Genomic DNA, 13,060 nt, shown 5'->3' on the forward strand with positions numbered 1-13,060 from the left:
GCCTATTCTCCTGCCTCAGCCTCCTGAATAGCTGGGATCACAGACAGCCGCCATGAGGCCCAGCTAATTTTTGTATTTTTAGTAAAGGCAGGGTTTCACCATGTTAGTTAGGCTGGTCTTGAACTCCTGACCTCAAGTGATCTGCCTTCCTCGGCCTTCCAAAATGCTGGAATTACAGGCATAAGCCACCGTGCCCAGCCTGTTTTTTTTGTTTGTTTGTTTTTTTAAGTGCAATATGTAAGGAAAAAAAGTAGATAGATTTGACTATATCAAAATTGAAAATTTCTGTTTGACCAAGGACAGTGTCTAGATAAAAGGTGATATACTAGAAGAAAATGTTTGCAATATCTAAAACTGATGTGATGAATAACTAGAATAAAGTAATGCATGTCTAAAGTTCAGCAAGAAAATGGCAAAACATTCACTAGAAAACATGAGGCTGGTACAAGTTTGCAGCTGGAAGAAGGTGAAACAAGTGTGGCTAACACACACAGTAGGGGAGGCTAGCTTCACTAATGCCACTGCCACCCACGGCTGGCTCTGGCTGCAGAGGAAGCTAGACAAAGATTTTGGCTCTGCATCCTCTAGTACAAGGCAAAGAAGTTGTGAGGGTTGCGGATAGCTAATCCACAGGCTGCCACATGTATACATATATGTTATTTAAAAGACCCGTTCATTTCCCCAGAATAAGAAACCAATGATGTCAAAGTCAAGGTTATGAAAGTTAGTTTCTCTGGCCTGCAGCCATGACCAAATGCCTAATGCAGGACAACCATCTCACCAATATGGGGAGCAAGTAAGTGCAGAGGAAGGGCCACACAAGCTTCTCTGTGGTTTGTGTAGCTGTTGGTTTCCAATCTTTTGGCAGATGGTCTGGTGGATGGATAGGATCATTTTCTTTTTTCATCGTCATTCCGTCCTTGGGAACCCACTCTAGTGTATTAATGAATACCATTCCAACATACCTTTCATATATTTGGATTCATATGTATCCTTAAGACATAAATAATATTTTGTATATGTTTAATTTACCTAAGTGGGATTGAACTATAACTCACATTACTTTATTTATTTATTTATTTATTTATTTATTTATTTAAAAAATAGAGACAGTGCCTCACTAAGTTGCCCAGGCTGGTCTCAAACTCCTGGGCTCAAGTCATCCTCCCACCTCAGCCTCCCAAAGTGCTGAGATTACAGCCATGAGCCACCACACCTAGCCTCACATTATGTTTTTGACACCTACCCATGGTGCTCTAGTCAACTCATTGCTTTTGACTGATGCATAGTTTTCCATTATATGCCTATACCATATATTCATTTCTTTAAGCACAGACACTCAATTTGGGTACAGATTCTTCCTACTAAAATGGTGACACAATGAACCTGTTGAGGGCCTGTGCAGAATTCTCGGAGGCATTCTTCCAGGAATGGAGCTGCTGGATTACAGAGCATATGTGCATGTCATTTCCTGGTGAGCACGGCTGGACAGCAGCTTCCTCAGAAGCCTCCTGTGCCTGTGTGCCCCTTCACACCTTTAGGCACTGCTTTAGTCCATTTCTTGTTACCACAACAGAATACCTGTGGCTGGTAGTATACAAGGAAAAGAGGTTTATTTATCTCACGGTTCCAGAGGCTGGGAAGTTCCAGGGCATGGCCCCGGCTTCTGGTGAGGGCTTCCATGCTACATCATCACATGGCAGAAAAGGTCAAAGGGGAAGCAGACAAGTGCAAAGAGGGAAACCTGAGGGGTGCCCTGGCTTTATAGCAGCCTACTATTCTTGGAAACCCATCCATTCCTGTGAGAACTGATTTGGTCTTGCCAGAACAAGAACTCATTTACTACGGTGAGCACAGTACCAGCCATTCATGAGGGATCTGTCCCCACAACCCAAACACCTCCTTCTAGGCCTACCTCCAGCACTGCCCCTTTGGGGATCAAATTTCAACATGAGTTTTAGTGGGGACAATCCCATCCAAACCATAGCACTGACTGTGCCGCTGTCCTCACCCCTCACTGACCCAGGATAAGTCTCCCCTGGAGACACTTTCAAATCCAAAGGTATTGCAGTGGAGTGGAGTGTTATAGGAACGCAGCCATAGAAAGTCCGTAGCTGTCTTTTGTGAGCAGCTGTGCAATGAATAATTAAATGATTTCCCCAAGGTCACAACGTATAGATTTGAAATTGCCCCTCTATCTAGTCAAGACCCAAGAAACAGGTTTTCTAGATATTGATTTGCCAGAGACCTGGATGAGAAATAATTTTTTGTTCTCATTTATTCATAAATAAAATTTGGCTACTCTGTGTTAGGCTCTTGACTAGGGGCTGGATATGTTGCAATAGACAAAACAAAGACATCAATTTAATGGATTTATAAATAAATGATTTCATGGAGTCAGGAGTCTAGTGAGCAGTCAAAACAAAGATGTGGCTGGGTACAGTGGTTCACGCCTGTAATCCAAGCACTTTGGGAGGACAAGACAGGCCAGAAGTTTGAGGCTGCAGTGAGCTATGATCGCACTACTGCACTCCAGCCTGGGCAACAGAGGAGACCTTGTCCCTTAAAACACACACACACGCACACACACATGCACATGCACACATACACAGATATAATCACTCAAAAAACATGTACAGTCATGCACTACTTAATGATGGTGATATGTTTTGAGAAATCCATCATTAGGCAATTTGTCATTGTTGGAACATCCCAGAGTGACTTCCATAAGCCTAGATGGTATAGTTTACTACACACCTAGGTTGTATGGCATAGCCTATTGCTCCTAGGTTACACACCTGTACAGTATATTTCTGTATACTGAATGCTAAAGGTAATTAGAACATAATGGTAAGTATTTGTGTGTCTAAACATATCTAAACACAGAAAAGGAGTTCATTCACTTCCCTTTCTGCGTCTGCTGCTGCCATAGCTCCTGTGAAAAACCTTGTGGTGAAGGGGGGCAAAAAAAAAAAAAGCAGGTTCTGGCTGGGCGTGGTGGCTCGCGCCTGTAATCCTAGCACTTTGGGAGGCCGAGGTGAGTGGATCATGAGGTCAGGAGATTGAGACCATCCTGGCTAACATGGTGAAACCCCGTCTCTACTGAAAATACAAAAAAATTAGCCGGGCGTGGTGGCGGGTGCCTATAGTCTCAGCTACTCAGGAGGCTGAGGCAGGAGAATGGTGTGAACCCAGGAGGTGGAACTTGCAGTGAGTCGGGATCGAGCCACTGCACTCCAGCCTGGGCGACAGAGCAACTCCGTCTCAAATTTAAAAAAAAAAAAAAAAAGAAGAGGAAGCAGGTTCTGAAGTTCACTCTTGATTGCACCCACCCTGTAGAAGATGGAATCATGGATGCTGCCAATTTTGAGCAGTTTTTGCGAGAAAGGATCAAAGTGAACGGAAAAGCTGGGAACTTTGGTGGAGGGGTGGTGACCATAGAAAGGAGCAAGAGCAAGATCACTGTGACATCCAAGGTCCCTTTCTCCAAAAGGTATTTGAAATATCTCAACAAAAAATATTTGAAGAATATTGGGCTGCGCCTAGTTACTAACAGCAAAGAGTTATGAATTATATTACTTCCAGATTAACCAGGACGAAGAAGAGGAGGAAGACAAGGATTAAATTTCATTTATCTGGAATATTTTGTAAGCGTTCTTGAATAAAACTTGGGAACCAAAAAAAAAAAAAAAAACCACACTGAAAAGAAACAGTAAAAATACAATATTATATTCTTGTAGGGCCATCATTGTATATATGGCCTGTTGTCCAAAATGTCATAATGTACGTGACTGCAACTACAAGTTGTTTTATGTGCTATGAAAAAGCAGCACAGGTGCTCATTTGGAATGTGGGTGAGGGAAATTCACTCTGAAGAGGTGAAATGTAAGCCAGTCTCAAAGATGACAACACACCAACCAGGTAGAGAGCAGTGGGCAGTCGGTGGGGCAGGAAGAACATTCTGGGCAGAGAGAACAGCATTGTGCGGAGATCCAGGGATGAGAGAGAATGAAGCAAAGGCAGGCACTGGTGCAAAGGGGAAAGTTGCAGCAGGTGTGGCTAGACAGATAGTTGGGGGAAAGATCAATCTGGCTTGTTATGTATTTTGGATTTTACACTGCATATAATGGGAGATCATTGGAGGGATTAAAAGATGACTCTGGCTCCTAGGTAGAGAATACTTTGAAAAGGTCAGTAATAGGAGATTAATTCGGTTGTTGTAGAAGTTGAAATGAGAGTTGATGGTGGCTTGCACTAGAGTTATAAGGGAACAGGTAGAAAGCAGTAGAGGCATTTTAAGTATATTCTGGAGGTGAAATCAACAGAACTTGTAAATGAATTGGATGTTGAGAATGCAAAAGAGGGAGGTGTCCAGAATGACTCCCAGGTTTCTCATATCAAGAGCTGGATAGAAAGAGATGCCATTTCCTAAAATGGAGACTACTGAGAGAGAAGCAAACTATGGGAGGAAGAGTTAGAGTTCTCTTTAAACTATGTTAAGTTAAAGACATCCAAATACAGGTGGTAACCATGGGCAGTCAGATAATATGGATCTGGAGTTCAAATATAGGTGGCAACCATGGGCAGTCAGATAATATGGATCTGGAGTTCAGACAGAGTCTGATTAAAATATGAATTAATCTGTAAGTAGGAGATATTTAAAGCTGTGGAAATCAGTAGATTAACCAGGCAGTGAATGTACATGCAGTGAGGAGAAATGAGGGCTTAGAATACAAACTGGAGGAACTCCCAACATTTAGAGGTCAAGTAAAAGAGGAGGAATCAGCAAATTCGACTGAGGAGTGGCCAGACATGTGGAAGACAACACAAAGAGTATGGTGTTGCAGAGGCCAAGATGAAGCTACGATAGGTCAAAGAAGATGAAAATCATTGGGGTCATGGATTGGGCAACATGGAGGTCACCAAAGACCTTTCTGATAGCTGTTTTTGAGCATGCAAGCCAATGTTGAAATGGATTGAAAAGAAGGTATTTATATTTCTGGCAATATATGGGATTAATTATCCTGGAAAATCTTTCTGTGTAAAGTGCCTGGAAATGTTGGATAAATACAAGAAGTCATTTTTTAAATGCATATCTTACCCAGGAAAATAAAGGAAATCTCTAGGGGTGGAAAAAAAGAGAGATGCCTTGAAACCTCAGAATTTTAGCTGATTCTGAAACTAGAACCGCCCTAGAGGCATTTGCCAGTCTTGGAAACTGAGAAACTTAAGTTTAGCAGCTGTCCAAGAAGAGACAGAAATCTCTTGGGACCTTAAAAGGTAGGAAGTTAGAATTGAGACCCCTCCAAATACAATTGGAATCCTCAAAGGGTGACACATTGAGTGAAAAATGGAATAGGAAAAATCTGCTACCTGGTGAAAGGAGATGGCAAAGGAAGTTCTCTCTCTCGACCTGGGTGGGAAAAACTAAAGACTGTTCCTTAGAATTGAAAACCACATGTCCTCTCACATGTATTTGGGGTTCAAAGTTGCACCACCTAGATGTTGTGGATAATCCCTGGATAAGAAATTACACTGTATGTAATTCTATAGTGTACAAGAACATCTACTGGAAACAAAGCAAATCCTCTTTGGAAGGACACATCCTCTACACAGGCATTCCAAGCCTCACCAGAAATGAGCTCACAATCCAAAATTACAAGACACAAGAGTGCCACTCTTGAGTTCTTGGACAACAACAAACTATATGGTTTCTCAAGAGCATTTGGAATTAGAATCATTAGTTACAGAGTACTAAATATGTATGTTTAACACGTTTAAAGAAATAAAAAGTGGGGGAAAAACATGAAAGAACAGAATGCCATCTACAAGGAAGAGAAGCTTGGAAAAGAACAAAATAGTGTTTCTAGTAATAAAAATATAAGTATTTAAGTGGATATTTCAATGATGCTTAAACAGCAGACTAAATACAACTGAAGAGAGGACTTGGAGGTAATCTGGCATCACCCAGAAAGACACATGGCTTAAGAGACATGGAGGACAGAGTGAGAAGGTTGACAGCGTGTCTAGATGAAGAGAAGCAGGAGACAGGTGGGAGAGCATATTCTGAGGAAGTGCCTGAGAAGCTTTTGGAGATCATGAAAAGCATGACTTCTGATTCGGGAATCATAGTGTATCCTGGGTAAGATTATATATTATTTATTTATTTATTTATTTATTTATTTGAGACGGAGTTTCGCTCTTGTTGCCCAGGCTGGAGTGCAATGGCGCGATCTCAGTTCACCACAACCTCCACCTCCCAAGTTCAAGCAATTCTCCTGCCTCAGCCTCCTGAGTAGCTGGGATTACAGGCATGCACCACCACACCTGGCTAATTTTGTATTTTTAGTAGAGACGGGGTTTCTCCATGTTGAGGCTGGTCTCGAACTCCTGACCTCAGGTGATCCGACAGCCTTGGCCTCCCAAAGTGCTGGGATTACAGTAGTGAGCCACCCCGCCCAGCCTGGGTAAGATTATTAAAGGGAACTCTATGCCTGGACACACAGTGGTGGGATCAGACAGGGCACTAGGGACAGAGACTTTTACAGCTGCCATAAGAAAAGGCAGACGAGCAGCAGTTCATGCAGCTGTGGAATCCTCAATGGGAACCAGAGGACAGCAGAATCATACCTTTAAAGCATGGCCAGAATACAAATGTTGACCTCGAAATGCTACCCCAGCTAAACCAACGTCCAGCAACAGCCCAAGAAACAAGACAGAAACTGCTTTCCACCAACGGGTTCCCACTATGAAGGGGTCTTTGGACTTCCAAAGGGTGCACGCTAGGATGAAGTGGGCAGAGGGTGCCCCAGAAAAGACGCACATCTGAGGTGTCAGGGGACTTGGGGAGCAAAGAATTAGATGGGTAAAGTTGCGCAAATATGTAAAATAGTGGTAATGAAGGGTTGAGTTTGGCCAGTTATAGACAACGTGAGCCCTGTCCACCCCCATCTAGAGCCCCCCGCGCAGCGGGAGGGGGGCCCTCGGCCCAGAAAGCCGTGGCTCCCGTGAACCCTCGCGCTGGCGGCCGGTGCGCAGGCGCCCACGCGTGTACGGTAGGTTCTGGAACGCGGCCGCTGAGGGGTCTGGCGCCATGTTGGGACTGAGGGGAAGGAGGAGAAGCTCCTGAAGCGGCGGGCGCGCAGCGGGAGCGGGAGTGGGGTCGGACCAGGGCAGCTAGAAGCCCTGCCCTTCCCGCCTCAGAGGATCATGACCCGGGCGGCGACCGCGAAGGTCGCGCTGGTGGGGGACGTGCCCTGGAGGGGCGGGCGCTGAAAGATGATGCCGTTTCCGGTGACAACCCAGGGACCACCGCAGCAGGCGCCGCCGCCGAAGTGCTATGGCATCTCCTCGCCTATCAGCCTAGCGGTCCCCAAAGAGACGGACTGCCTTCTCACCCAGAGGCTAATAGAAACCCTCAGGCCCTTCGGGGTCTTCGAAGAGGAAGAGGAACTGCAGCGCAGGATTTTAGTTTTGGAAAAATTAAATAATCTGGTAAAGGAATGGATACGCGAAATCAGTGAAAGCAAGAGCCTTCCCCAGTCTGTAATTGAAAACGTTGGCGGAAAGATTTTTACGTTTGGCTCTTACAGATTAGGAGTACATACGAAAGGTGCAGATATTGACGCCTTGTGCGTTGCACCAAGGCATGTGGATCGAAGCGACTTTTTCACCTCATTCTATGTTAAACTGAAACTACAGGAGGAAGTAAAAGATTTAAGGGCTGTTGAGGAGGCATTTGTGCCAGTTATCAAACTGTGTTTTGATGGGATAGAGATTGATATTTTATTTGCAAGATTAGCACTACAGACTATTCCAGAAGATTTGGACCTAAGAGATGACAGTCTGCTTAAAAATTTAGACATTAGATGCATAAGAAGCCTTAACGGTTGCCGGGTAACCGATGAAATTTTACATCTAGTGCCAAACATTGACAACTTCAGGTTGACTCTAAGAGCCATCAAACTGTGGGCCAAGTGCCACAATATCTATTCCAATATATTAGGTTTCCTCGGAGGTGTTTCCTGGGCCATGCTGGTAGCAAGAACTTGTCAGCTTTATCCAAATGCAGTAGCATCAACTCTCGTGCGGAAATTCTTCTTGGTATTTTCGGAATGGGAATGGCCAAACCCAGTGTTACTGAAAGAGCCTGAAGAACGGAATCTTAATTTGCCTGTATGGGACCCAAGAGTAAATCCCAGTGATAGGTACCATCTTATGCCCATCATCACACCAGCATACCCACAGCAGAACTCCACATACAACGTGTCTGTTTCAACCAGGATGGTCATGATTGAGGAGTTTAAACAGGGACTTGCTATCACACACGAGATTTTGCTGAGTAAGGCTGAGTGGTCCAAACTCTTTGAAGCTCCAAGCTTCTTTCAGAAGTACAAGCATTATATTGTACTTCTGGCAAGTGCACCAACAGAAAAACAGCATTTAGAATGGGTGGGCTTGGTGGAATCAAAGATCCGAATCCTGGTTGGGAGCTTGGAGAAGAATGAATTTATTACACTGGCACATGTGAATCCACAGTCATTTCCAGCACCCAAAGAAAATCCTGATATGGAAGAATTTCGTACAATGTGGGTGATTGGGTTAGTGCTAAAAAAGCCAGAAAACTCTGAAATTCTCAGTATTGATCTCACCTATGATATCCAGTCTTTCACAGATACTGTTTATAGGCAAGCAATGAATAGTAAGATGTTTGAGATGGGTATGAAAATTACTGCAATGCATTTAAGAAGAAAGGAGCTTCACCAGCTGCTGCCTCATCATGTGCTTCAGGACAAGAAAGCACACGCAACAGAAGGTAGAAGATTGACAGATCTGAACGACAGCAGCTTTGACTTGTCTGCAGACTGTGAAAACAGCATGTCTGTGCCTTCATCTACTAGCACTATGAAGACAGGCCCATTGATTAGCAGTTCTCAGGGTAGAAATAGTCCTGCCCTGGCTGTAATGACAGCATCGATGGCTAACGTACAGGCTACTGAAATTTCCTTGCAACAGATGAATACCAGTGAAAGTTCAGGGGTTGCATTAAATGAAAGTATTCCTCACGCTGTCTCTCAGCCTGCCATTTCTCCATCACCAAAGGCCATGGTCGCCAGAGTTGTTTCTTCGACATGTCTCATAAGCCATCCAGACCTTCAGGAAACGCAGCAACAAACATATCTAATCCTATAGTTGGAGCCTAGAGGATATTCTTGCCTCATAAAGAAGAAAGGACCAAGAAAAACAAAACAGAAGAGGAGAAACTCAATACAAAGACAAGTATAACTCCATTAGAAAAATTCAGACAGCATCTTCTCTGTTGGCCTCTCAGGTAACATCAGTATAGATCTTTCCAGTATCCCCATTCTCCCTGCAAATCCAGTTCCTGTTATCAAGAATTCAGTAAAAAAGGTTGAATGGTTAAAAACAACATCAAGGGTCCATGAACAATATCTGCCAACTCAACCTGTCGTCTTCAAATACTAAAGAAGGAGAATGAAGGGTACAGAGAATGACTTGAAATAGATTGAGGCTTATTTGGTAACTTCCTTTACTGGGCCAGTCTTGATCAGAAGTCCACATTAGTATGTGACAGCTAGAGGTACTGTTATTAATGTGTCAGCAACAGTTACATTAACTATTTCAAAGGACTACTGCCCTTAAAAAGAAAAAAACCTTTCAGCTATATTTGTACCCGTGACTGACATCTGGACTGGATTTATGTTTGATGATTTGTTGGGAAAATTTGCAATACAAACGGGTATCAGAATTCCTTATACTGATGATGCACTTTATATTTTTTATTAGAAAGTAGAACTAATTTTAGATTTTTCAAATTGGTGAATTTTATTTTTCCCTGAAGAGGTTTGTTCACTATTAATCTTAAAATTGGATACCATTGTGCAGTGGTGTACTATACTTCACAGAAAGCATAAAAGTACATCTAGCTCAGTCCCTATGAGGTAGCTGTAACCCTTTAAAATGAAATGTCAACTTTAAGGTATGTATTTGACATCAAAACAATCATTAGTAGGTCTTTGGTTTTGATGGCACACTATGGAGAAAGGACACACTGGTTTCATCCATAGAACTGTTTTAGAGAGTAATCAGCGATCAAACATTTTCTTTGAGCTAACAAAGCTCCATGTTCTTTTTTCCTCAATCATTAGTCCTAAAACAAAAAAGCTTTTTGCCTCCCCCTCTTCTCTTTGCTTGTATGGGCACAGTATGCTTATGTGTCATTTCACAAGAAAAAAAGAATAATATTCTCTAAACCATGATGTGAAACCGACAATCCTGTGGCCACATGGCACAAACACCAAATATTGGTTACAATGAAACACCACATTTTAGCAAAACTTTACTAAATGTAATGTCTATGAGATATGTTCCTGATCTTGGATGACCATTTGATCGCTTCATATGAGAAGTTTTGTACATTCCACAGAATACCTCCTTATAGGAAAGTTAATTTCCAATTGCACACATAAGCAAAAAGGCATTTTCTTCAAGAATTTTAAGCACATTTTTATTTTTAAATGATTTATCAAAATTCATCTCTAAATTTTACATGTAGAAACATAAAAAAGTAATTTCTAGCAAGCACTTGACATCTTATTGGCTTTCTGCTCTTTTAGTCCACAAAAGATTAGCAATACTTTAAGTTGAAAAAAAAAAGATCCCTCATAATTAAGCAGTAGAGCATCTATGTTTAGGAAATGTGAGGGGCAACAGATGTGAATGAATGAAAGTTTAGTCTTTCTTAATCTAGACAGCAAACTTAACAGGCTTTCCAATTAGCCTTGCTTTACCCCCTCCTGTCCCTTCTCTGACTCTGCACTTTTCGTGTTAAACTGCAATTACTTAAACTCTTTCTTGTCTTTCTGGATTAATTTTCTAAAGTTGGAATATAGTCATGTCCTTTTAGGCTGTAGAGACTTTTCTTTCACCATTACCTTCTGATCTCTAGTGTACAGTATTTCTTTTTCTCACATCTTTGCCCTTTCACCACAATAATAAGTCGGGTGAAGTGTGCACAGTATCTGTATTTTGAATGGCTATGGTGTTAGGTTGAAATGGCCAGGCAATAATTTAGTCTGGTCATTTTGTTTACACATTGGGAAAAAAAGTAGTTTATTAAACATTACCTGTAACTGTATCTGTTTTACCAGGCTGGAACCTTGGAACTTTTTATTTCTAATTTTTATTACTTGAATGTCAGACCATTTTTCCTGTGATGTACCTAGTGAGTGGAGTTTGCTTTGTTTTATAGTATCTATACTCCTGGTATATTCAAGCACTGTTTTGAAAACAGATGACTTATTTCTCCATTAAAAATGCAATAAAAATAAATGGCAAATAAGCAAAGTGAAACTAAAATGCTGGACAGTAGTGTGATTTAAATCTAAGATATGAATTCAGATGTACTTACATTGTTCTGAAGGAGGGTAGAAACACTGATGAACTTTTCAACTTTACTCAGTCTAGAATGTAATAATGTTTAGGGAAACATGAAAAGGTTAAAATTTCAAATCGGTAAAGATAAAAAATGAAGTTAAGCGGAATCCAAAAGAAGGCAGGAAAAAAAGGGGGAAAGCATACAAAAAAATAGAGTAAAAAGAAAACACAATCTATGGTCATGGAAATGAAACCAAATATATCTGTCACTACAATAAATGGACCAAACTTCGTGTTTTAAAAAGGCAGAGACAGTCAGATTCCATGGGAAAACCAAGTCCAACTGTATGCTGTTTTACTTAAGAGAGACGCAACCAAAATAAAAGGATGGGAAAAAGGCATGCTAATGAAAAGAAGCTGGTATAATAACAGTATCATTCAAGTAGGTGTCAGAGCAAAAATAATTATTAAGGGCAAAAGGACCATGCATTAATGATAGAAGACCTACCGCATCAGGAACATTGAATAATTTAAAACTTGTCTACACCTAATAAATCAGCCTCAACATAAAATAACAAAGATGAACAGAAATTGCTAAATATGTCATTATCATAGAAGATTTCAAAACAGCCTTTCATTAACTGATATCAAGCAGATAAAAATAGAAGGGAAACAGTTTTTGAACACAGTCCAGCGTAGTGGCTGGTGGACTTTTCGCATTAAGGACCAGATAGTAAATATTTTCAGCTCTGTGAAGCCGTCAGGTCTCTGTCACAGCTACTTAACTCTGCCTTTGTAGAGGGCAATCAGTCATAGACAATATGTAAACAGATGGCCAGGGCTGGATTTGTCACCCATCCCCCTCAGCCATTGTTTGCCATCAATGATCTGGTGAACATTTGTTATAGAACCTTCCACCCCACAATTGGAAAATGCATATTATTCTTAAGTATTGGGTGTGTACAAAAATTAACCTCATGCTATATCAAAAGTAATATTTAATATACTTCAAAGTATCTGATTTATAGGACATGTTCTCTGACCACAGAACAGTAAGTTAAAAATTAAGTAACAAATAGCATAAAGAAGACACAAAAAAGCTCAAGTCATAAAAGAAGAGGTTGGTATAATTAAGAGATTTTTTTTCATCAGATAATGAACAGTGAAAAGTGAAAAACTGAAATCAGGCCCTGAGCTGGGAGAAGATTTTGTGATAAAACTGACAAATGATTACTATCCAGAATATATTAAGGATGGCAAAGGAAAAAGTCTATTTTAAAGATCAATAGGCCGGGTGCAGTAGCTCATGCCTGTAATCCCAGCACTTTGGGAGTGATAAAACTGACAAATGATTACTATCCAGAATATATTAAGGATGGCAAAGGAAAAAGTCTATTTTAAAGATCAATAGGCCGGGTGCAGTAGCTCATGCCTGTAATCCCAGCACTCTGGGAGGTCAAGGCGGGTGGATCGCTTGAGGCCAGGAGTTCGAGACCAGCCTCGGCAACATGACAACATGACAAAAAACCATCCCTACTAAAAATACAAAAATTAGCTGGTCATGGTGGCACGTACCTGTAGCCCCAGCATGTACCTGTCTGTCCCAAGAGGCTCATGCAGGAGAATCGCTTGAACCCAGGAGATGAAGGTTGCAGTGAGCTGA

General features: G+C 41.6%; 2 protein-coding genes across 2 annotated transcripts in view; both read left to right on the plus strand.

The window, feature by feature from the left end:
- Positions 1 to 13,060, plus strand: part of RADIL (Ras association and DIL domains) — an 89,209-nt gene that overhangs the window by 13,462 nt on the left and 62,687 nt on the right. The window lies entirely within an intron of this gene.
- On the plus strand, positions 7,039 to 11,359 carry PAPOLB (poly(A) polymerase beta (testis specific)). The gene has a single exon (XM_011976918.1). It carries the CDS (start codon positions 7,279 to 7,281, stop codon positions 9,190 to 9,192), a length of 1,914 nt encoding a protein of 637 aa, XP_011832308.1. The 5' UTR covers positions 7,039 to 7,278; the 3' UTR covers positions 9,193 to 11,359.

This window comes from Mandrillus leucophaeus, unplaced genomic scaffold (assembly GCF_000951045.1).
Source record: "Mandrillus leucophaeus isolate KB7577 unplaced genomic scaffold, Mleu.le_1.0 Scaffold171, whole genome shotgun sequence".
Classification (NCBI taxonomy): Eukaryota; Metazoa; Chordata; class Mammalia; order Primates; family Cercopithecidae; genus Mandrillus; species Mandrillus leucophaeus.

Bases quoted from the DNA above. Each gene is read 5' to 3' on its own strand.
- PAPOLB (XM_011976918.1), top strand. From the start codon at position 7,279: ATGATGCCGTTTCCGGTGACAACCCAGGGACCACCGCAGCAGGCGCCG.